Below are 22,479 nucleotides of genomic sequence, written 5' to 3' on the forward strand. Positions count from 1 at the left end.
GCCCGGCCGCCGCGGGGAGCGCGGCGCCCTCCGGGAGGGGCGGACAGGCCGCGGCCTGGAGGGGCCGGAGCGTCCCCCGCGGTGGGGAGGGGATAGCGGAACGGACCCGGAGGAGATGGAGGGCGAAGGAGCCCCTTCGTGGCGGGGTGGGCCCGGGGGGTTGAGCCGTGAGCTGTGCCGCTCGTTTGGTCACTACAACCGGCACCTGGCGCGGCTGCAGCAAAACCTGCGCGAGACCAAGAAGTTCTTCCGCGACGTCAAATACTCCCAGGGGAACCCCTTCGCCTCGGGCGCGGCGATCGGAGAGGGCTCCCCCCCGAGCGGGGCCGGCGGAGCGCGGGATGGCGGTGAGAGGGGACGGGGCGGCGGCGGCGGGGCCTGCGCGGGCGAGGAGGCCTTGGCGTGGGGCCTGCGTGGGGGGGGATGTGGGGCAGAGTGGGGCCTGAGGGGAGGGGGGAGAGGCTGTGGGGCGTAGGGGGCTGTGAGGGGAAGCTGGGCAGTGGGGCTTGAGCGGGGTGGTCTGTGGGGCAGAGTGAGCACTGGTGGGGTGGGATGTGGGCAGTGAAGGGCGGGTCTGTGGAGTAGGACCCTTGTGGAGTGGGCTGTGGGGAGTGTGGGGTCTTTCTGGAGCGGGGTGTGGGATTGGAGAGGTGGTTTGTAGTTTGTTGCTAGGTTGTTGCAGGCTGTGTCATGGTGCTGTTGGAGGGGCTGTGGGGTGTGTGTGCGTGTGGAAAACTGGGCTGATGACGGAGTGATTTGGGAGACCTCATTCTTTTCTATGACTCCTTGAAAAGAGGTTGTAGTGCTGTGGGGATTGGCCTCTTCTTGCAGGTAGCAGCAATTGGACAAGAGGCAGTGGCCTTATGTTGTGCCAGGGGAGGTTCTCTTGGATATTATCAGAAATTTCTTCTCTAAAGGAGTGGTCTGGCATTGGCACGGGCTGTTCAGGGAAGTAGTGGCATTCCTGGAGGGGTTCAGAACCGTGGAGGTGTGGCATTGAATGATACAGCTTATTGGGGATGGGTTGCAGTTGGGCTTAATGGTCTTAGAATCCTTTTCCAAACTTTATAAGCCATTTGAGAAGGCTTCTGGGCTGCAGCAGCCAGGTCAGGTGTGAGTGAGGGCTGAAAGGTGAGCTGGATGGAGCCTGTGTGGGGTTGGAAGCCGTGGGGTGGGGGCCAGCAAGATGAGGCACCCTGAGCTGGTGGCTTGCAAAGCTCCCTGCGTGCCTCATGGTGCATGTATCCCAAATAGCACTCACATCGTTTGCCTGCTTGATCTTCGTCTGTTAGTGTTGACAAACACTTGTGCAGTTTGGAAGACCTCCTGCCTTGAGCAGGACTCCGTATTCCATAAGACTGTCTTGTGAGAAGAGTTCAGCGTGACATTAAATATATATAAAGATCTTCTTTATGCATTTCCAAATAGTTCATGAGTCATCTCTGTTGACTGCTTGTCTGTGCTTGTCTTATGCTTACCGTTCTCATTTGGAAGTGTTGTTGAGCTCTTCTGTTGGTCTGTGTCCAAAAAGAAAGTGTTCTATGTGAACTTTCAGGATAGAAGTGGGTAGCTTGCTAGAAATCTCACCATGTGTGTTTGTTTATCTATCTTTCAGTGACTTTAAGGAAGTAGGAACTAGCTTGCTTTGCTCTTTCTGTTGGTGTCAGTGCTCTTTGGGTGGTAGCATTCAACTGGAGTTGTTCTTGTCTGGTTGCTTCTTGTAAAATGATGCCAGCCAAATATCAATTGTGTATTAAAAGTCTGCTTGTAGAGCTTTGAAGATGTGGGCCTGTTATTAATTGAATGTTCCTGATGTGGGATACAGATTTCACCAGATGTACTGTCTGTTTCTGCCACAGAGTGCTTAAGTCCTGATTTTCCAGCACTAACCTTGACCTGGTTTGACTTTGCTACTGTGTGTGTCACCAGTTGGCCTTCAAGTATTGGGACTGCAAGAAGCACACTCAGCTTTGGGACTTGCTCAAGTGAGCAGCAATGATGGTGTAGGCTCTGGGTTCAGGATTTCAGGTAGCAGAGACATTTACAACCCTTGGAAACCTCGAGCACTGATAGTGTTTATTGCCTTTGTGCCTGAGTGCTCAGCTCTGAACAGAGTTCTTTCTTTCTTGGAAGTCTTAATTGAATCGTGTGTTTCCAGTACTCTCTGAAATGCAATGCTTACTTTCTCTGGTAATAAATGTTTTTTCCTTTCTAATGCAGGGAGATTATTTTAAGTGTTGGTGGAGGTTTGCAGAACTCAGTTTGCACAGGCTCCAGAATCATTTTTTTCCTAGAATTTGCCCCACAAGTGGTTTCAAAATGAAAGTAATGTTGACAGAACAGTTCTAAAGACTTCTTGCAGTGCTGTGCAAAATGTGGGTGTGTGAAATAGGTAGGAAATGGGAAGTGAAATGGACAGGATGCTTGCTGCCTTGCAGCTGAAGCAGGAAAATAAGTGGAGAGAGTAAACTGAGACGTCTTGGAAACCAAACAAATGTGTGGGGTTTGATTTTGAGACACCTGTGCAGCTGGTGTGAGAATGGAGAAAGGTAAGTGCTCGTTGAGTCAGCCGAACCCAACACCCACCTCTGCTGCAGGAGGATGGCAGCAGTGTTTGGCAGTAGTGGATCATAGTGGTGTGTGGTGAGAAACAGCAGCTCTGCTCTGTACTGCTTGTCTGTTCCTTTGTTCTGTGCTCGAAGTATTACCAGCTCTTTAACCAAAGATTTTTTCTGTGTGTATTTTGCCTTATTTCAGAAAGCAAGCTGAACTGCACCTTTTGTACAGATGACCACAGCATCCCCAGCGTTCTGGTTGGCAGCAGTGCTGACATCTTAATGTGTGTGTGTGTCAGGGAAAAGCCCTGAGCTGGGCAGCCCAGCATTCCAGCCCTCACTCATGCCCGACCTGCCTGCTGCAGCCTGGAAGCCTTCTCAAACCACAGAATTATAAAGGTTGGAAAAGGCTTCTGGGATCACCAAGCTCAATTCAGAGCCATATCCCTCAATGCCACACCTCCGCAGTTCTGAACCCCTCCAGGAACTCCAGCAGTGTGTGAGTGTGTTTCAGAGGGGGTGAATGCGTTAACCAAAGGTTTTAGGGAGTGTCTTTATCTGATGCTGTATTGACTGAGGGCATATATGCTGGTTAAAATGTGACTTCTCCCCATGCTGCTGTGATCCTCAGGAGGTTAGGGCTTGTATTGTGCTGCTGGATAGGTAAACATAAGGTGAGCTTTAAGACTAGGTGATGTGTGGAGAGGTAGCAGGGAGGCTGTTTGAGAAGTGGAGTGTGTTAATGGTGAATCTTGTGGCCAGAGCATTCTGCAACACATGGGCTGCCACAGAATGTGAGGCACCGGGAAGAGCATCTGCAAGGAGTGCGAACATGTCATCGGAAACATGGCAAAGTCAATTGAGTGTGGAAATGCAGGAGGGGATGGATAAGCACTGAGGGCTTCTGCAGGTTTGGTAAACTCAACCCAAGCTTGTTTTGCCAAGAGTTGGTCTGAATTCTGTGCTGAGTCCTGGAGAGAGATCTCCTTGTTTGTGGACAGGCTGCCTTTCATCGCAGGACGCTTAATGGGATGCACGCGCTTAGGGACTCCCCTGCAGCCTTATTTTTGAAGTGCTTATCACATGTCTCCGGATGACACAGTTTCTGTCAGGGACAGGAGGGGCTCACATAGAGATGGGAGCATCGCTGCATCTCCTCAGTGTGTCCTAAATCTGCTTTTTGTTAGGTCAGCACCACGCGAGCTTGTTTGTTCCCTGGATTAGTGCACCACCTCCTAGGTACACTATGAATCTCTGTACTGTGTGTCTTGTTTTCATCTGCAGGGACAGCAGTGTGTTCTGTGCATTACAGAATCATGGATGATTGTTCCATGACTGTAACTTGCTCTTAGTTTGACTTTTAAAGTCTCTGAGGATGACATAATGTTAAATATCACACGTTCATTACTGATTCTGGCTGTAGCAAACTCACCTGGAGAATATTATCACAGTGAGTTTGTGTGTGTGAAGAGATCTGCTCTGTGCTGCAGTAATTTCAGCCCAGCCTCTGGACTCCAATCATCTCATTGGCTTTAAGTGCATGTGAATGCAGAGCTGCCCAGAGTATGGAGTGGGTGAAATCTGCCTATGCAAGGAAAACTTCATGGCCTATGCAGTTCCTTCTGGACTGTGTTTTCATGATATCTGAAGAGCGAACTCAAGTCCCAGCTGAAATTTCAGTAGATGTAACTGGATCAAAGGAATCCTTACCTTGTAGATGAAGGCATAAATGTGCTGCATGTGGGTTTTTCCTGGCTTATCTTTTATGCACTGCTAGATTCTGCCCTCCGGTCTCTTGATGTGGTCACTGTGCTCTGGTTGTGTGTATCAAAAGGCTTGTTGAGCAGAGTTACTGAAGAGTCAGACTTCAGCAAGTGATGCCTCCATAACCTGCTGTAGGATTTCCTTGTGATTTCACAGCTCCCCCTGTAAGGCAGCTGTGCTCATTTAGTCTCCAGGCTCTTGGTTTGTGGGGCTGTCCTGATTTGAACTCTTTCTACGGAGTGGAAAGGCTTCAAAATGAGCCCCAGAAAAACCATTGCCTTTCGTTTGGTTGAGGAAGTGTCTTGGTACATCCAAGTGTCTTGTTTTCTTGGGCTGGAGATGCTGAAACAACGTTGGGTGCCGGAACATGACTCACAGCAGTTCTTTTAATAGCCCTGGTGAAACAGGACCTTCCCCTACAAAATCCCCCTCTGCCGTGCTGTGTGAGGCACTTCACACTGTTCTTGTCACTTTGTCTGATCTCAGGGCAGTCAGTCATCCTTGTTGGTAGCTCTCAGATTTGGCTCTTGTGTTCAGGACTGTCTTAAATGCGGTGTTTTGTTTTTGGGTGCCATCTGCCTTCAGGTCTGGGAGAAATGGGGCCAGCTCTTTGTCTGGGTGGAGCATCAGCTGATTCGAACTCATGGGACTGAAGGACAGCAGATGGGCCATTTGTTTGCATCCATTTTTTTGGTGCAACCAGAATAGTTCTGTTGCCACGTGTAAGGTAACACAAAGCTGCTTAAACTTCTGCTCGGATGACTGAGCATGGGAAAAGCTGTATTTATTGCTTCTAAACGAATCCAGAAGCTGATTTCAGTAGTGAGACTGTTTCCTCCAGCATTAATTTAGTAAGGCAAATGCGAGGAGTTGCACCACAATGGGCTAAGAATTCAAACAGCTTGGTTAGTGGGCTGTTGTAGGGATGCTTCCAATGGCAGATGGGGAAGGAGAGTGATTCTGGGGAGTTCTGGCTGCTCTGCAGGAGATGTTCAGCAGTTTCCCTTCGCAGCAAAAATGTGAAACTGGTAAGGATGTCTGGCAAGCTCTGCTGATTTAGTTCAGCTATCTAGGTGGCTCCCTTTGGATGGAAAGATGTGTATTGTTAGGTGCAGTCAGAGGAACAAATCTGTTGCTTGATGTGTTGTAGATGGCAGTGTTCTGCATCACAGATGAGGTTAGCCCTCTGGTTGTCTCAGCCTTGATGACTGTTTCCCATTTGCTTTTAGGATCTACTAATCAGCTTCCACCACCCTGTTCAAGACAGCTCTGTAAATGCTTCTAGGGCCATAGTTGGGGAGAGCATAGCAAACCTGTTTCATGACTTGCTGTAAGTCAAGCTGCTGTGGACCTCTGTAGTGACACAGTGAAAGTGCCAAATTGCTGATGATAGCTCCAGGAGACAAAAGCAAATGCTTGGTGCTCTGTGGGTTGGCTGTGGGGCAGTGATGTCTGAATGTCAGTGTTCAGCTGGCTCAGAGGTGTGGGACTCACTGTTCAGTCAACCCATTCTAACGCGGTCCATCCTTAATTTCAGGGCAGAACTTCATTTCCTTCCCTCGCCATGAGGAAGAGCACCTCCAGCAGACTGTGAGCTGGCACCCTTGCCTCCTGATTCTTGGCCAGAACTGCAATGCCAAGTGCCAGTTACTCAACCTACTGCTGGGTGAGAAGCTGCTGCCTACCACCAAAATCAGCAGTGAGGAGAACTGTAAGCGGCGGCGGATCCGTTTCACGCACGGGACGCAAACACGGGTTAGTCTGGCACTTCCTGAGCAATACGAACTGGTCCATATGATGGCAGCCCACCGAGGGCACTGGGACACCATCCCTGAGGAGGACTTAGAAATCCGTGGGGACAGTGAAGATCCTGCTCACCGCATAGCAGAGCTGGAGGTCGTGCTGCCGTACTCACTGCTGAAGGTAACCACGTGTCTGTGCACTCACTCCCAGTGAGCTTAAGAAGCAGTAACATGTAGTCTGTAATAAAACCAGCAGTGGAAGTCAGAGATGTCAGTGGAAGCTGGAGGTGTTAGGAACAAGGAGGTGGGAGCTGGTTTGCAGTGCTGTGTCTGCTATTGCTTGTAGCTCTCCTTGTCACCTACCTTTCACTTACCCACAAGACATGCTCCTGTGCTGGATGTGTTGTAGTCTGGTGTTTAGCAAAAAGCTTTCAAGTTGGGTGTCACACCTTTTTATAGCTTCCATGAGCTTTCTTTGAATTGCAAATCTTATGTTAAGCTGTTTTTATTGCAGTGTAATATACGTGGAGCATCATGTTCTGGCCATCAAACATCCATAGCAGATGGATGTAAAGTGCAAAGAATCTGATCTGTATTTGTGCAAGAGTATGAATTTTGTTGTTGAACAATGAAGTATCAAGGTAACTTTTCTTCTGAGGTATCTGAATTAAGGCATGATTTCAGGTAGGCATAAGAAGACTCAGCCAGTTTTCCTCAGGCTGAAATGTTTTACAAACCCAGTGCTGCAAAAGTGAAGCCTACCCTAATGATGCCAGCCAAGGCAGTGCTGTGTTGTGAGCTGTTTGTGGCCTCCCATAGCCACTGAAAGAACAGAAGTGATATTGTAATGAGGCATCAGCACCTTCCTGGAAAGCACCAGATCAGCTGCTGCAAAGTTCTGGATCTGCATGTAGGATCCTGCCTTGCTGTTGCATACAGAGTATCTACCTTTACATTTATTTTACTCGTGTATGTTTTTGTGTCAGTTTAGCCACGCTGCAGTTTACAACCCTCTCTACATTTATATTGTGTGAGTGACAAAGATCCCTCTGTCTGGCTTTGGTTATATTTAGGACTCTTAGATGAAAACAGCTACTCAGATTAATTTGAAAAGGATTGGTGAAATAAAACCCTCTTCCAAGAGAAGAAGGAGGGAGGGTGAATCACAGCTAGCCTCAAAACTGAGTCAAAGGATTCCTTACATAAGTTTGAGGGGCTGAAAAAAAGAACAAAAATATTTTTAAGGCTGATAAGAGGAAGTAGGTGTTTTAGCAGTGAATTGGGCTGGGTATAGCTCCCTGTTAACTTGCTGGGCTCTTGTGTCCCGGAGAGAGGCTTGCCTTTTTCAGCCCTCTAGCTAATGTGTATTTTTCAGGTCTGCTTAGCGTGCACTAAGACAACTATGCTTAAGAAACAAAGCCAGCAACCAACACAAGAACAACTACTTGAGGGCGCTGCTTCTGGAATTAGTGGATTTGATGTCTGGAATAGTAATGGATGAGGCTTTTTGGGTGTTATCCAAAACTGTGTCTGCAGAACTATTCTGAGACAACTTCTGCTTTTTATTAGCTGTGAAATAAGCCCAGTAGCCTAATAACATTGGCATGCTTGACAATAACATGATATCCAGTGCAGATCTTAAGGATTTAGCTTTGCACAGAGATGGGAATTTGGTGGATCTTGCTGCCTTTTGGGCAAAGAGTAGGGAAATCATTCTCAGTTTTACTCCCACATGTTACCTAGAGTTCCTGGTTTATCATTTGTTGTTTTTTTCCTTTTGACAGCAGAATGCTTATGCGTTTCATGATAGCCTTACATAATTGGTATTTGGATGCTAAGAGAGCTTGCTGGTGTTTCAGGAAGTTTGCAGACCTGCTGTGGGCTCATACAGTTTCAGGAGATGAGGATGTCATTTGTGTACTGTTGGATTTTTGGCATTTGAAATCTCATTCGTTCTGCATAATGGGGGCACTTAATCCACCAGGAAAATACCACCAGGACCTGGAGAATGCTGTGCAGCTCCTCAGGCCTCAACATCTCTTATGAAAAGACTTAATTGCACAAGCTGGATTTGGCACCTAGATTACATGCTGCAGCTTTGTGCATCCACGTAGTGCTGAATCATGGTGCAGATGCTTGCTAAATCAAATCTCATTAACCATTGCTCTGCTAAAGAAAGGTTAAGTTATTTGTAAGTTGAGTGTCCAAATATATATATAGTCCTTTGTGACAAATGAAACATGAATTGTGCTACTAAATACTACTGTGCTGTGAATGTAGCACCTTCAGTTTATTCTGCTTTATAACATCTTGACACCCAGATGCTCTTCTGTGTCACTGAAGGATGTCTTTGTCAAATCACAGAAAAAAAAGGCTGAGGAGGAAGGAGCCAAAAACTTTCTTGTGTTGTCTTCTGTGCAAATGCTGTGCTATGCTAATAGGTTTGTGAACGTGGGTTTTCTGTAAGTGATCAGGGAAGGAAAGCGTGGGAAAGGTGCTCTGTTCCTCAGGGACTGCTGTATTTGGGAATGCATTTAGGTCATGGGGAATAATCCATCAGGCCAGACAGATTATTAGATTTACAGTGGAAGGAAACAGTTGGCTCTTTCCCTAAATCTTATCAGTTGTGCCTTGAAGCCCAAACAGACTTCTCTGAAGTATTGGTTTTCATCTGGATGGTACGGCTGAATGAGAGGAGGGTAGCCAAGTTGAAAGCTTCTTTCTTATGCCTTCGTTTTGCTTTGTGCTTCGTTCTACTTTCAGCCTTAGCTTTAACCAGGGCTCGAAGGGAGAGAGGAAATTTCAGCTGTTCTGACAAAGCTGGAAAATGAATTAAAGAGGACAGTTTTGTGAACTGCAGCAGAAGACTTGAATTTCTGAGTTTCTGTTGCATTTCTTCAGGTACTGTGGCAGTGATTCAGGCTGTACTAATTGATAGCTGTTAAAGCAGGAAAGAATGTGGTTACATAGCTATGAGGCTGTAATTTTAGAGCACATCCTGCTTAAAATTTGGAAGAATGTGCCCTGATCTCCTCCTCAGAGCATTTTTAATGTGTTGGGCTGTGGCATTAATACAGAAACATGAAAGGCTTCTGTGTTGGCTGAGTTCCTTCCAGACAGTTTTGGATTACTTTGGGGTGTGCTGAGATGCTCCTGCTGTGTGCCAGCATCAAGTTCCTGAAGTCATCTTCCTCTGTACGTTTCCAGTGGAATAACCGAGGGCAGAAGATCCTGAACACACCAGCAGCATGAAATTATTATTCTTTCTTGTGGGATTTGTTCTCTGTTTCTAGTTTTGCTGGCTTAGCTCTGTATCTTTTGTAGGGGAAGATGCTGTGGCCAGAAACAGAACACTGCTGCTCAGACTTGTTGCCTGTGTTTGTCTTGCAGATTTTCTTGGGTTGGCTTTTCCAGCAAGGTTTAAAGCAAAACAAAAAGAAACCTGAATCCGAAGTAGAATTTGGTTAATAGAGAGGCTGAGATTACCTCTCATGTGTAATAAATGTGATAACTGTCAGGCTGCAGTGATTCCCTGACTCCTCTCAGAAGGCACAGCATTCAGATTGGCACAGAGTGAGGCCATCCCTCATCATCTGTTTGGTACAGGAGCTGGGGTGAAGATCTGACTAAATTGGTTAGGCTTCTCAGCACCTTGGCTAACCAAATAAGCAGTGTTTAAACTGCCTGCAGCTGAGCAAAGCAGGATGACATCCTCTTGGGGTATAGCAGATAAATTCTTAAGAGGTTTGGAAATGAAGAACGATCTGCTGTCTTCAGCTTAGTGCATTGGCACACTTCAGTGGTCCTTCAGTGCACTGTGAGACCCAACCTGTCCCAGTGTAGGTCAAGCATTCTGGTTTTTATTTTTCTTTCTGGGACATAGGGGTGGTGGTCATCCCAGTCACACCTGTAATGCTGTAGATGTGCACATGAGCTGTCTGTGACGTTTTTCTGAAGCTGCTTTTTTGCCACTGTTCTTGACACCTGTGCCTATTGAATTGTGCACTGCATGAAGTGGAAGAGCTGCAACTCTGTGTACACAGAGTGCTGAGTGGGAAGCTGATGTTTAAAGAAGAGCCTTTCAGTTAAGAGAAATGGGAACAGAGTTACTTGACAGCAATCTCATGCCTACAGCTCTGTTAGAAGCCTTCACAAATGCGACCCTGTGAGAACCTGCTGAGGAATTTCAGGAATCCAATGTGAGTCACAGGTTGTCCCATGTGGAAGAGTTGATCCCCAGTGGTACGAGGCTGCATGGGCACTGTCTAAGCTTCTGTAGGGCATTAATTTAATAATAATAATAATAATAATAATAATAAAATGTTGCTAACGATCCTCGGAAAAGCCCGTGATGCCTCTGTGGAAACAGAAGGCCCAGTTGCTCAGGCTGTGCTCTGCACTGTGTTGGTTTTCTCCCTGTCTCCTAGAGACAGCACTGGCTTCCTCCTTTGTTTGTGGCTGGCTGAGTCACGTCCTGGTGAGCATGGCTGTGTCGCCTCCAGCCCTGTGCTAGGCAGGTGTGAGCATAGATGCTCCCAGAGTTCCATCACCATAATGACTTCCTGTTATCACTGGGAGTAAGGGGTAGATGTGGTCAGGTCGTTCCTGTTGGTAACTGTGGTGGAGGAAAAAAAAACGATGGAAGAATTCTTAATTAGAAGCTGTTGTCGTGAGCTGGGAAGATGGCACTTCAATTTGTCTTCAATTCAAAGCCTTAGACACTTCTTTCCTTAGAAGTCAAGTCACACACACAAAATTCTAACACGATTCTCAAATGCTTGCAGGTGTATAAGTTCTTCCTCTGTAAGGGAAGGAAGTGGGCTTTAAAAATGGCCTTTTTTGGATGAAATCAGTAAGAATGAGTGTCAGCAGCAGCATGTGGCCGAAGCAATAGAACTCCAGGCTGTCAAGAAACAAACAAATAAAATCTCGTAGGTGTTGGATAGATTTCAAGGATGTTATAAGCAAACTTATCACAACCATCTGTTCTTCCTCCCCATCCTCTGGCTGCAAGCTCTCTGCAATAAGTTGTTGTGCTGCCCTAGTCTTGGCAGCAGTGGGTAGTGTAGTGCTTCCTGCTGCTGGAAGCTACACTGAAAGCTGACAGCACGAATATCTCCTGAAAGAGCTTCAGATCACATAAACATCAGTGGGAGGCTGAGAGTGTATTAACTGGGGGAGGATGTTGCAAAATGGAAGAGGCACACATTGGAGAATAACTGCTGTTCTGTGATAGCAGCTCCATGGGAAGCTTGTTGTATGTTTTGTTCTGGATCGGGCTGAAACACAGACACTTGGTGCTCAATTAGAGTTTTGGAGCCAGTGGGCATTGATTGATTCCTGGCTGCATCCCTGCTGCTGTGCAGTCATTGCATTACAGGTGGGCTCGATGCTGTGTAAGTGTTTTAAAGGGCACAAATGTTTCTGTTTTGCACTCTGCTTGTATTATGCTGCATTCTTGCCTCATCCCTGCTAAAAAGGACCTGTACGCAACTGTCTTCTTTTAACCTTCTTACTTGTTAGGAGGTGGATGTTGTGGTAGCGCCGTGTCGTGGATTTCAGTCTGCTGAAGCCACCCTGGGAGAGTACATGAACCAGGTCTTGCTCGTTGTCATCTTTGCCATCAGCGAGGCTGAACTTTCTTCATCAGATGAGAACGAACTGCGTGAAATCAAAGAGAAATTCTCCTTGCCCATTTTCTTCTTCAAGGTGCCAGAGTCAGGAGTTGAGCTGATCTCTCCCAAAAAAACTGATAATGAAAAGTCCTCTCTTTACTGCCAGCTGATGGACTTGGAGTACCTGAGTACCAACCACTGCAGCTGCGGGGCGCCCAGCCCTGATGCTGATGCCCAAAGCATGCTGGTGGAGCAGCTGGAGAAGCTCCGTCTCCTGAGCACGTTTTCCAGGCAGGTGCTGCAGAAGCATCTCGTGGAAGCAGCCACCAGTTTAAATGAGGTTCACTGCCGTTGCCTCAACATCTTCATCAACCAGGCTTTCGACATGCAGCGGGACCTGCAGATCACCCCCAAGAGGCTGGAGTATACCCGCAGGAAGGAGAACGAGCTCTATGAGTCTCTGATGAACATTGCCAACCGCAAACAAGAGGAGATGAAGGACATGATCGTAGAGACTCTTAGCAATATGAAGGAGGAGCTCTTGGAAGATGCTGCTAATATGGAATTCAAAGGTAACTACTGGCAGGATTGGAGCGAAGTGGTTGGGGTTGTTGGTCAAAGGTGATGGAATAACAGTTGCTGTCTGCTATGAGATAGCTGATAAGAGTCCAGACTTTGCGAGTCAATTCAGACCTGGGACATGCAGGATTTATTTCTTTAGTGTCCTGAATAGAAAGCACTGAGGCTTGAAAATATTTCTTATGAATCAGACCCTTTTTTCCATTTTAGCATGCTGGGTAGGACATCTTATTTGCTTTAATTCCCTGTTCTGCAGAAGAAGAAGGTGTCTCAACTTCGCTTCAGAAAGTGCATTGGGACCTGGGAAAAGGTCTGTCCTAAGATAAAAAATTGAATATTAACCCTGAAGACTTGATTTTTGTTGTTGTTTTTGCTTGGCTTCTTTGAGAGGGATCTGCATTAGACCTGTGTAGAACCTCCTAAAATGAAACCCTTTCAAATAGGTAAAGTTTTTCTTCAAAAAATTCAATGTGTTGTTCTCCTGAGGCTGTACTTGGCCTTTGGTGTGTGCTTTTGGGAAGCACGTGAGTTCTCACTGCATCTTTTGAGACCAGAGTCTCCAGGAAAGCAAAAGCTGGGAGAGCACAGATGTGTGCGAGCTGTGTGAGGGGTGAGGTGCTATCCAAATCTCATCTGCAGGAATACAGGGCTTGTCATAAACTTCAAAGGGACAATTTGTAGAATGATGCTCTACAGCTTTTTTTTTCTCTTCTGCTTACCGAGCAGAGGCTTAATATAACAATCATTTCTCTTCAAAGGAAAAGCAGTTCACTGGGCTGATAGGGAAAGAGATCAAGTCAAAAAGATCCAAGTCAAAAATAACTCTAGGCTATTGATGTAGAATTTGAGTGATCTGATGAGGTGTGAGAGGCCAGAATTCTAGATAACTTTGTTTTGACTTTTCTCTGAATTTCAAACGGGAATGCTATGACCCAGGAGGAAGAGGAGAAATGAAGAATTGTTTATCCTGCAGGTTATAGGATGTGGGTATTTGTGCTTCTGGAGGTGGGGAATGGATAAGATCTTCCCTGTTTCTTCAAATGTTTGCTTTGCAGCGCTCGTGTGAAAATGCCTTCTCAAAGAGCTTGTTCTGACTGCAGCATGAAGTTATTTGCATTCTAGAAGGGGAAAAAAAAGCATATGCTAAATGTACAGTGTGTTAATTCTATCCATTTAATGATGTTATTACTCCACGGATAGGCAGTAATCATTTCTGGTGTTCTGTTTGTGTCCCATTAGAAGAGTTACCCACCTGTACAGAATTGAAGCACAGCACAAGCTAAAGCACTGGCTTCCTTGTTTATATACACGAATAACAATGGTCATCACTTAAGGGTGTAGCATCTTGTTGGCTCTCAGTATCTGCAGTGATATCTTAGAAGGAGGACGGTGTTACTTTGAGGAGCTAATGCCATCTGCTGATCAGTGATTGGTTTTGAGTCTGAGCTGTTGGCCACAATCCAGAGACAAATCTTCTACTCCTAATAGTAATATAATTCTGTTCAGCCTGGTGCATGGATGGTGATTGCTCTGTGTTTGCTTAAAAACACCAAGTGCTGATCAATCTTTTCAAGGTTAGAGGGGAAAAATGCCATCACATAACCACCATTACTTTCATTCTAACATCTAACAACCAGCAGTGTTTATTGCTTGCTGGGTGGCTTGGAAGAGTTATCTGACTTGTATTTCTGTTGTTTCTTTGTGTAACCTAAAATGCTACTGGCTTCAGGTTACTTTATCTGGGTCTGAAGCAAATGATGTGCCTCTGAAGGAGTAGAACAGTGAAAGTGCCTTTGGAGCAGAAGCTGTCTGGAGTGGTGTTGTGCTGTAGCTCTTCTGCAAAGCATTTTCAGCAGCTCTCTATAGCATCCGTCGCAATGGTGATATGTTGAGTACAGCAGATGCCTCTTTCTTTTCTTCCATGCAGATATCATAATTCCTGAGAATGGGGAACCTGTTAGCTCCAAGGACATCAAGTGTTGTATTAAACAGATTCAGGAACTGATTATTTCTCGGTTAAACCAAGCAGTTGCCAACAAGTTAATTAGTTCAGTGGACTATCTGCGAGAGAGCTTTGTAGGGACCCTGGAGAGATGCCTGAAGAGCCTGGAGGAGTCTTGGGAGGTTTCAGTACACCCCACAAGGACTTTGGAGAAGTCAAAGGATGTTTCTGTACACATCACAAGCAATTATCTCAAGCAGGTACAGTGGCTCAGATGGCATCTGGAACACTGGGATTTTCTAATTTCTTTGACACAGCAAGGGTGGGAGGAAATGGAGAGATTAGAGGAACACAGCTCTGTGGTGTGTGGTGGGGTCTGGTGTTATTAAGGGAGATGCTAAGACATCTTTCCCCTGCTTTCCAGATACTGAATGCAGCCTATCACGTCGAAGTCACATTCCACTCTGGCTCAACAGTAACCAGGATGCTATGGGAACAGATCAAACAGGTATGGGCATCTGTTATTCCTCGTAGGCATCACTGTGTAGTGAAATGTTTTTTTGGAGAGAAATACTTGAGTGCATCTGGCTGCCATCTAAGTTTAGACTTTGAGCATGTGCCTCAGAAAGCTATTGCTTTCCCTCTGCACTGTATGTATAGTTTATTCCTGGGAATGCTAATATTTAACTTAAAGAAAATGCCTCTTTAATATTGTTTCCTTCCCTTCTGAAACAGCAAAGGGATGAAGAGTATTTTGGAACTTTTACTGCTCATGTTCTGGATAAGTGCTTTGATTTTGTTTTGTAATGTCTTGATTCAGTTCCATTTGCTCTTCTCCCTCTAAGTAGACTTAGACTGCCCTGGGACTTTGTTTTTGGATGATTGAAGAGGGATGTGAACTTTTCCCAAATAGTTGCAATGTGGACTTGAGTGGTAAGAAACCTTCAGGTTGCTTATTTCTGTTTCCTTTTCTTTTTTTCCACTAGATAATCCAGCGGATTACATGGGTCAGCCCACCTGCCATCACCAGTGACTGGAAGAGGAAAGTTGCTCAGGATGCTATTGAGAGCCTCAGTGCATCCAAGTTAGCCAAGAGCATTTGTAGCCAGTTCCGGACCAGGCTAAACAGTTCCCATGAGGCTTTTGCAGCTTCCCTGAGGCAGGTGAGTGAGAGGAGCTGTTAAGGAGAGCTTTCCAAGGGGGGGCAATGCACAGAACAAGAACATTTTTAATTGCTGTAAGAGTTCATGCAGTTAACACTGCTGTTCTGTAGGTGAAGGTGGTAGAGCTGGTATGAGTGTCCTAACACCAGATCCTATTTTTAGAGTTGCTTTAAGGAGGATCCTCGACCCTGTTACACTAGGGATTTAGACCAGGCAAGGTGGCAGTGTACGTGTGATGTCTCTTACAGTTAGAAGATGGCCATTCTGGCAGGCTGGAGAAAACAGAAGACCTGTGGCTGAAGGTGCGGAAGGATCATGCCCCTCGGCTGGCACGGCTCTCACTGGAGAGCAGGTCCCTCCAGGATGTGCTGTTACATGGTGAGCAATGTGCATGATGTTCTGTTCTGTGCTTTCCTACTTCTGAAGCAGTCAGTGGGTGTAAAGGGGTGGGAGGCATGTTTTGCTTTGCACTGAACTACTTCAGTGAGCCTCCATCTGACACGTACTGAGTAGCTTGGATTGTGCAGCTCCTAGTTCTGGACTGCCAGCCTGAGAGCATGCCTTGCTGTAGTAGGAAGGAGTAAACGTGCTCTGATTTCTGATTAAAAGGATATTATGCCTTACAGGCAAACCAAAGTTGGGCCGTGAGCTGGGCCGAGGACAGTATGGCGTGGTCTATCTGTGTGACAGCTGGGGAGGGCATTTCCCCTGTGCACTGAAATCTGTTGTTCCTCCAGATGAGAAGCACTGGAATGACCTTGCACTTGAGTTTCACTATATGAGGTATGTTTCACAATGTTTCTCATTCCGTATGGATGTCCTTAAATTCACTGCTGCAAACCACCAGTTTTTGTAGGCAAAATCTTGTTTGCTGTTTTTCTGCTTTGCACTCAATGCACTGACCTCGTGAAATGCTAAGCTGCAGTTTCTAGCACATGCAAGGCAGCTTTTCAGTGTCTATGCAAAAGTGTGGCTGGCACAGAATGGTGGGCTCCTTCCTGTCTTAATCTGATTCCCTGGTATCTGCACTGTTCAAGTGCTTGCTGGTTTTCAGAGTTAATTAGAATTAACAGAGTATGATAGCAAACAGTTCTTCCTCCCCTCATTTCTGGTGTTGAATCAGTCCTTCTTTTCCAGTCTTTGTCCTCTCTGAAGTAACTGACCTGCTCTTCAGTTATTAGCTACAGGCAGGTGCTGCAGTAGAGATGGCAGAAATCCTGTAGCATTTCTTTGGTGCTGTATGTGTTAATAGTCTTTCTTGAATTTAATTGGATCACATGGCAGTGCCCTGTCCTCAGAACTGTGAGGTACTGTGAACATCTATACACGTGGCACGCAAATTGCATCTGTAGGAACTGTCTTACTTCTGTAGTACTGAAGCTGCAGCTGTTGGTCCCTTTTCCTTTAGCCGGTGAGGCTTGGCCCGGGGTGGAGGGAAGGATGTAAGAATGATCACCTTTCCATGCTCCACTTCCTCTAGGTCTCTACAGACACACGAGCGGCTCGTGCATCTCCACGGCTCTGTGATAGATTATGGCTATGGAGGAGGTTCCAGCATTGCTGTCCTTCTGATAATGGAACGATTGCACAGAGACCTCTATACAGGACTAAAGGTAACACCAGTCTGTCCATGTGCATGTCTTTACATGTATACATTAATAAAAGCATGATGTGGCTACAGCAGCATGCTTACTGCTGTTCAGGAGTGGTAAACAGGACAGCTGGTTCTCAGCCTGGTAAAAGTATTTCATTGGGGAGGTACTAAGAGTAGCTCCTGCTGCTTCTGTTGCTTGGTGATATTTTTTTTCAAGAGGATGGTCTTGCAACAGTTGAAAGAATTAGAGTTCAGTATTTTCTTAGTTACCAAGGGTAAGCTTAACTTCCTCTTGAAGGAATTAAGTGTGTGTGTGTTTATTCTGCAGGCTGGGCTAGAATTAGAAACACGATTACAGATTGCCTTGGATGTGGTTGAAGGAATCCGTTATCTTCACAGTCAGGGACTTGTGCACCGGGATATCAAACTTAAGAATGTCTTGGTAAGGAAAGCTTTTGTGTCTGACTAATTCAAAGTCTTTTTAGTCTCCCTTTAAGTGTGAGGGAAGCATGCTATAAATGCTATAGCTTACTTCACACAGAATCCTTTAACTTGTGATATGGTTAACAACAACTGGCCTTGCAGTGGGGTTTCCCTAGCTCAATTTCAGTTGGTACAGGGGGAAGGGAGCAGTGAAGTCTCATCTCCTGAAGTTACACAGCATGAGCTAGCAGTAGGATTTCCATTTCTTAGCCTTAATAAACCCAAACCACACCTGTTAGAAGACAAGTGAAGGCATGTTTCCTTGCTGAGCTTACATAGGTACTGTTTATGAGCAGCCAAGCAATCAGGGGAGCTTACTTAATAGCAAATCCTCAATCCTTCAAACACCAATTAAAACCATGATATTAAAAAGCAGTAACAAAACTGAGAATTGTGACTGTCAGCTGTCTGTGTGTGAATTCCTCTGCAGCTTGACAAAAAGAATCGAGCCAAAATCACTGACTTGGGGTTCTGCAAACCAGAAGCCATGATGTCTGGCAGTATTGTAGGCACACCCATTCATATGGCTCCCGAGCTTTTTACAGGTATGCTTGCTGACTGAATCCACTACTTTCTCACTCTGGTTTGAATTTCAAGGGCCATTATGCTAAACTAATATATCAACTTTCTCATGAAGGGAAAAATAATAGCTAAAATGATCAGACTGCATGCTTGCACAGAAAACAATATGTATTATTATGTACTGTATCTCACATCATTGCTTATGTGAAGTAGGGGAGAGCTGTCTGATTCAGAAGCTTTACTGAAGTGGCTGAAACTCCTGCAATTGGAAATTTAAGTTGCATTTAACTTGTAAAATATCATTCTGGTGATTCTCACTACTGACACTGAAATCCTTGTTTGCCCTGATGATGAAATGTGGTTTTTTTGTTACAGGAAAATATGATAACTCGGTAGATGTTTATGCATTTGGCATTCTGTTTTGGTACATTTGTTCGGGACATGTGAAGTTGCCAGAGGCTTTTGAGAGATGTGCAAGCAAAGATCACCTTTGGAACAACGTTAGGAGAGGTACAAATGGTTTTTGTTGAACTCTGTTGGGTGATGCTTTGTGCTTGTGTCAAATTTGAGAGGAGATTTTTATCCTCTTGTAAGCAACAGGTAAGAATGTCAGTGATGCCACTGACATTTGTTTAATTAAACTAGGACATATTCTCATGAAAAAATCATGAAATCAGCATGGATAAAATGAACAGACTTTCAGTTAGCTCCTATCACATTGTGGCAAGAAGGTGGTTGTGCTAACTAACAACCCACATAAACCCTGTACAATATTATGATGTGAGCTGGATCCCATGATCCCCTAAAGAATGCTTAATCTCTTGCAATTTCTGGAGGCCTTGGTGATCTGTAAATTCACATGTAATGTGCAGCATGCTGGGAAAGCTGTCACAGGGCTGGATGTTAAGTGAAAGATTGGAAATTGTTCCCCAAAATCTAAACTTACTCTCACGTATGCTTCTGTAGGTTTAGCACAGCACTGTATTTTGTGGTAGCTTCACCCTTAATGCTGTGTCACAATATCAGAATGCTGTACTCCTTTGTGTCCTGTGTTGCTGTCAATATAATCTCTCCCCTTCTCATGTGAAAAAGATTAATGCAGATGAGTTTTGTATTTGATCAAAAAGCTATGCTCACTGCTGCTTCTCAAGAACTTCCTCCCCAAAATACCACCATGAGTGTATTTGGGAGGGAGAAGGAATTTATTTTTACTGGGGAAGGTACTCATTTTGATCCCAAATAATCACAGAGAGGAGGCTTCAGTGAAACTGAACACATCAGCCATCCTCTGGAAGGGTGTGGGCTCCTGACTGACTTCAGCAACGCTCCCAAAGCTGACTTGGGGTGTTGTAAACCTTTGTCAGCACTAAACTCTAATCAATCCAACCTGCACCTAAATAATGGGCATCAGACAGAGCTGCTGTCCTATCTGATGGTGACTGTGTCCCTCTCTGTTTCCCAGGAGTTCGCCCAGAGCGCCTTCCTGTGTTTGATGAGGAATGCTGGCAGCTGATGGAAGCCTGCTGGGATGGGGACTCCTCCCAGCGCCCTCTCTTGGGGATTGTCCAACCTATGCTGCAGGGGATCATGGACAGGCTCTGCAAGTCGAGCTCTGAGCACCCAAATAAAGGGTTGGACGACTCTACTTGAAAAGGAAGCACAGGAGGATTTTTAATGGTGGGAGAATTCTGAACCCCTAACTGCAGATGGCTTCATCAGATGCAGCTCTTTGTGGCTAACATGAGTGGGACAGGTAACAGCAACCAGAAGGTTGCTCGTAGAGGTGAGACCTTGAGGATGTTCCATCTTGAGCAGCAGCCAGAGACATCTCCCCAGTGCACCCCACTGATGCTAGTTACCCTGCTGCACCTTTTATTATGAATGGAGTTGTGAAAGTACAGTGGAAAAAAATAATACAGCCCCTGAACTGAAAGGGACTTTTGCCAATACCACACAAACTCCAAAATGTAAGAGAAGCATCTTGTGGCATCTGTGTTGCTAGGAATTGTGACAGTCTTTACTGAGTAAAGTTACAGCTCTCTTCCCATTAACTGGTGGTCCTCGGTGGCCTTCAGTCCACACATAACTCTATCCCACTCACTTAGAGATTGGCACCAAGTACAGTGTGGTCAGGGGAAGGAGTAAGTAGAGGCTTTAGGCTAGAAGGTGTTCAGAAGCTGAGAGGATCTGTACCTGTATTAGCTTCGTGCAACACTCAAAATGTTTACATTGACAGGAGCAAAGCTTCCATGTTTTACATAAGGGGGATTGTCTACTGTTCCACTGCAGTTATAAGACCCCAGGTTATAAGCTATTTATCTCTTATGTACCCTTCACCTCTTACTTCTCTAAACAACCTCTTTTCTGGTACTTTTGGTTCCTAATAGTTATCTGAATGTCTGAAGAAACCTGACCTTTCTTTGCAGTCTGGTGGTAAAATGGAGGACTGCTCAGATTGTGTACCACAGAAACATGAAGTCATTACGTGTAATGACTGTCCATGGGGAAAATGCTAATTCATTTTAATTACATTTGGAGTTTGAATTAGTCGTGATGGCCAAGACACTTTTAAATTGTACTAACAGACTTTTTAAAACAAAACCAAGCAAGGTTTCTTCAGCTTTTTTTTTCTTTTAATTTCACGTGCTTGGTGAGAACATAGTCAAGGGAAAACAGGTCATGCATTCTTCCTCAGTAGCTTGTGTGTTGTGTCCATTCATCCGATTGCTTCACTCTGGGATCTCTAATTTGGCTCTGTTGGTGCCCTTATGGAAGAGGGTTACTCTTGAATGTTCCTGCCCCATGTCCTTTGCATTTCTGGGCAGCAAACCTTTGGGGTGGAGTCTGGGATAGAAAATGCACCCTGTTTACTACGTGAGGAAATAGAGTGGGCAAGTTCTCCCTAGGTTTCTTGTTCTCCCCAGCTGCAGGGGGACAGGCACCTGATGGTTTTGTTTCCCAGGGAAGCTGGCATAGTGCATCCAGAACTGTAGGCATGTGGAATTACTGCACCTTGTTGCTGGAACTTATTGGCTAGTACACAATGACTGATCCATCTGCCTGTTAAACAGCTTGAGCAAAGGAAAGGGATACATAATCCTGCAGTAGTAGTTTAGCTAAAATCTTCCTTTCTTTGTGCAATGAACAGACTTAATGCTTTTTTTATATTAAAAGCTTTTTTTTTTTTTTACTTGCCTGCACATAAGTGTTTTCCAGTCTGTGATGGCATTAACAGTACAGCTCTACAGACACATCTATGGCTGCTCCAGCTGAAGGGGCAGCATCCAAAACCACATGTGCAGAGTTCTACTTACCCAAAGTAGCACTGCTGGGCACCATGCTGCCCTGGTTCATGTTCATGCCACCCATGACACTAATAGTATTAACTCCTTTACTGTGCGTGGTGGTTATAACCTTATTTAAAACAAGGAGAGTCAAGGTCAGTCTCTTGCAATTAATAGATAACTTGTGTAAATAAATGTATGAATAAAACTTAAATCTCTGTAGATGCAATTCCAGAAACTTCTTGTGTAACTTTCCCCTTGTAGCCATTTCCAGACACTTCCCTGCTGCCTTTCCTTGTTTGCAGCTCCTTTGTTTTGTTTCCACTCCATTTGTTTTCTTGCACATGCAGCATCACAGCTCAGCAGGTTTTCCCAAGCTTTGCACTGCTTTCTCTGCACTTTTTTTTTCCCTTTGAGTATAAATCTCTTCCTCAGAGGTTTCACATAGTTTATCTTTGAAGTGTCTCTCCCTCCCTCTTTTTTTTTTTTTTTTTTAAGAGCAAGGTGAACAAGACTAATAGGAACTGTATTAAGAGATTCCCCTCCCTGTACCCATAGCCACTGGTGTGGGGTGGCATGCCCAGCTCAGAAAGCCCACACCACCACAGCCCTTCTGCTCCAAGGGGAGCTCAGCCCTAAGAGGCTTTGTTTGCACAGGTCACCGAGGAGTTTATGTGCTCATAGGAAGCAGCAGTGTGAGAGCGGAGGGTCAGGTGCTGAGCCTCATTCTGTTGGCTCTCAGCCTTCACTTGCAAACACTACGGGGGAGAGGGGGAAAGGAGCTGGAGTGGGTGCTGAGGACCAACCCCCTTTGCCCTCCTGACACTAAAACGGTTGTGGATCTGCTTCCCCTCCCAGGACAGTCCATGCCCTTCAGCAGCAAGAAAACAGGAACTGTACAGCCCGTGTATTTTTTTGTATCACTTTTCTGTGTTACAGTCCCATGTATAACCACGTTATAACAAAATGTAACGAGCTTACCGTGTGTAGAGCAGAGAAAAAAAAAACAAAACAGTGCAATAACCGGATCGTTGTATTTTTACTTTCGTTTTTGTACTAACCCGCCGCTCCTCGTGCTCTAAAGAGACGCACAGTGAGTTCAGTCCTTCCCCCGCTCCGCTGTGCGGGCACCGCTGTCAATAAAGCGCTGAGACCGCAGTGTGGCTGTTCCTTCCGCGCCCCGGAACCTTCGCGCTGCGGCCGCGGCGCCCGCCCGGACCCTCCGTGTGCGCACGC

At 45.6% G+C, this 22,479-nt stretch overlaps 1 protein-coding gene across 1 annotated transcript; it reads left to right on the plus strand.

The window, feature by feature from the left end:
• The first annotated feature begins 19 nt into the window (after positions 1–19).
• On the plus strand, positions 20–22,004 carry DSTYK (dual serine/threonine and tyrosine protein kinase). The gene is made up of 13 exons (XM_065740471.1): positions 20–347; positions 5,857–6,242; positions 11,585–12,248; positions 14,183–14,457; positions 14,622–14,705; positions 15,184–15,360; positions 15,609–15,738; positions 15,987–16,143; positions 16,841–16,973; positions 17,283–17,396; positions 17,868–17,982; positions 18,335–18,469; positions 19,422–22,004. Exons 1-13 carry the CDS (start codon positions 116–118, stop codon positions 19,607–19,609), a joined length of 2,790 nt encoding a protein of 929 aa, XP_065596543.1. The 5' UTR covers positions 20–115; the 3' UTR covers positions 19,610–22,004.
• Positions 22,005–22,479: the final 475 nt, after the last annotated feature.

This window comes from Cyrtonyx montezumae, unplaced genomic scaffold (genome assembly GCF_038088225.1).
Source record: "Cyrtonyx montezumae isolate F1298 unplaced genomic scaffold, pur_monq_1.0 scaffold_26, whole genome shotgun sequence".
NCBI lineage: Eukaryota > Metazoa > Chordata > Aves > Galliformes > Odontophoridae > Cyrtonyx > Cyrtonyx montezumae.

Coding starts and splice junctions, on each gene's coding strand:
- DSTYK (XM_065740471.1), top strand. CDS start 116: ATGGAGGGCGAAGGAGCCCCTTCGTGGCGGGGTGGGCCCGGGGGGTTG. Junction 14,458..14,621: donor CAAGCAATTATCTCAAGCAG/GTACAGTGGCTC, acceptor CCTGCTTTCCAG/ATACTGAATGCAGCCTATCA. Junction 15,739..15,986: donor CCAGGATGTGCTGTTACATG/GTGAGCAATGTG, acceptor TATGCCTTACAG/GCAAACCAAAGTTGGGCCGT.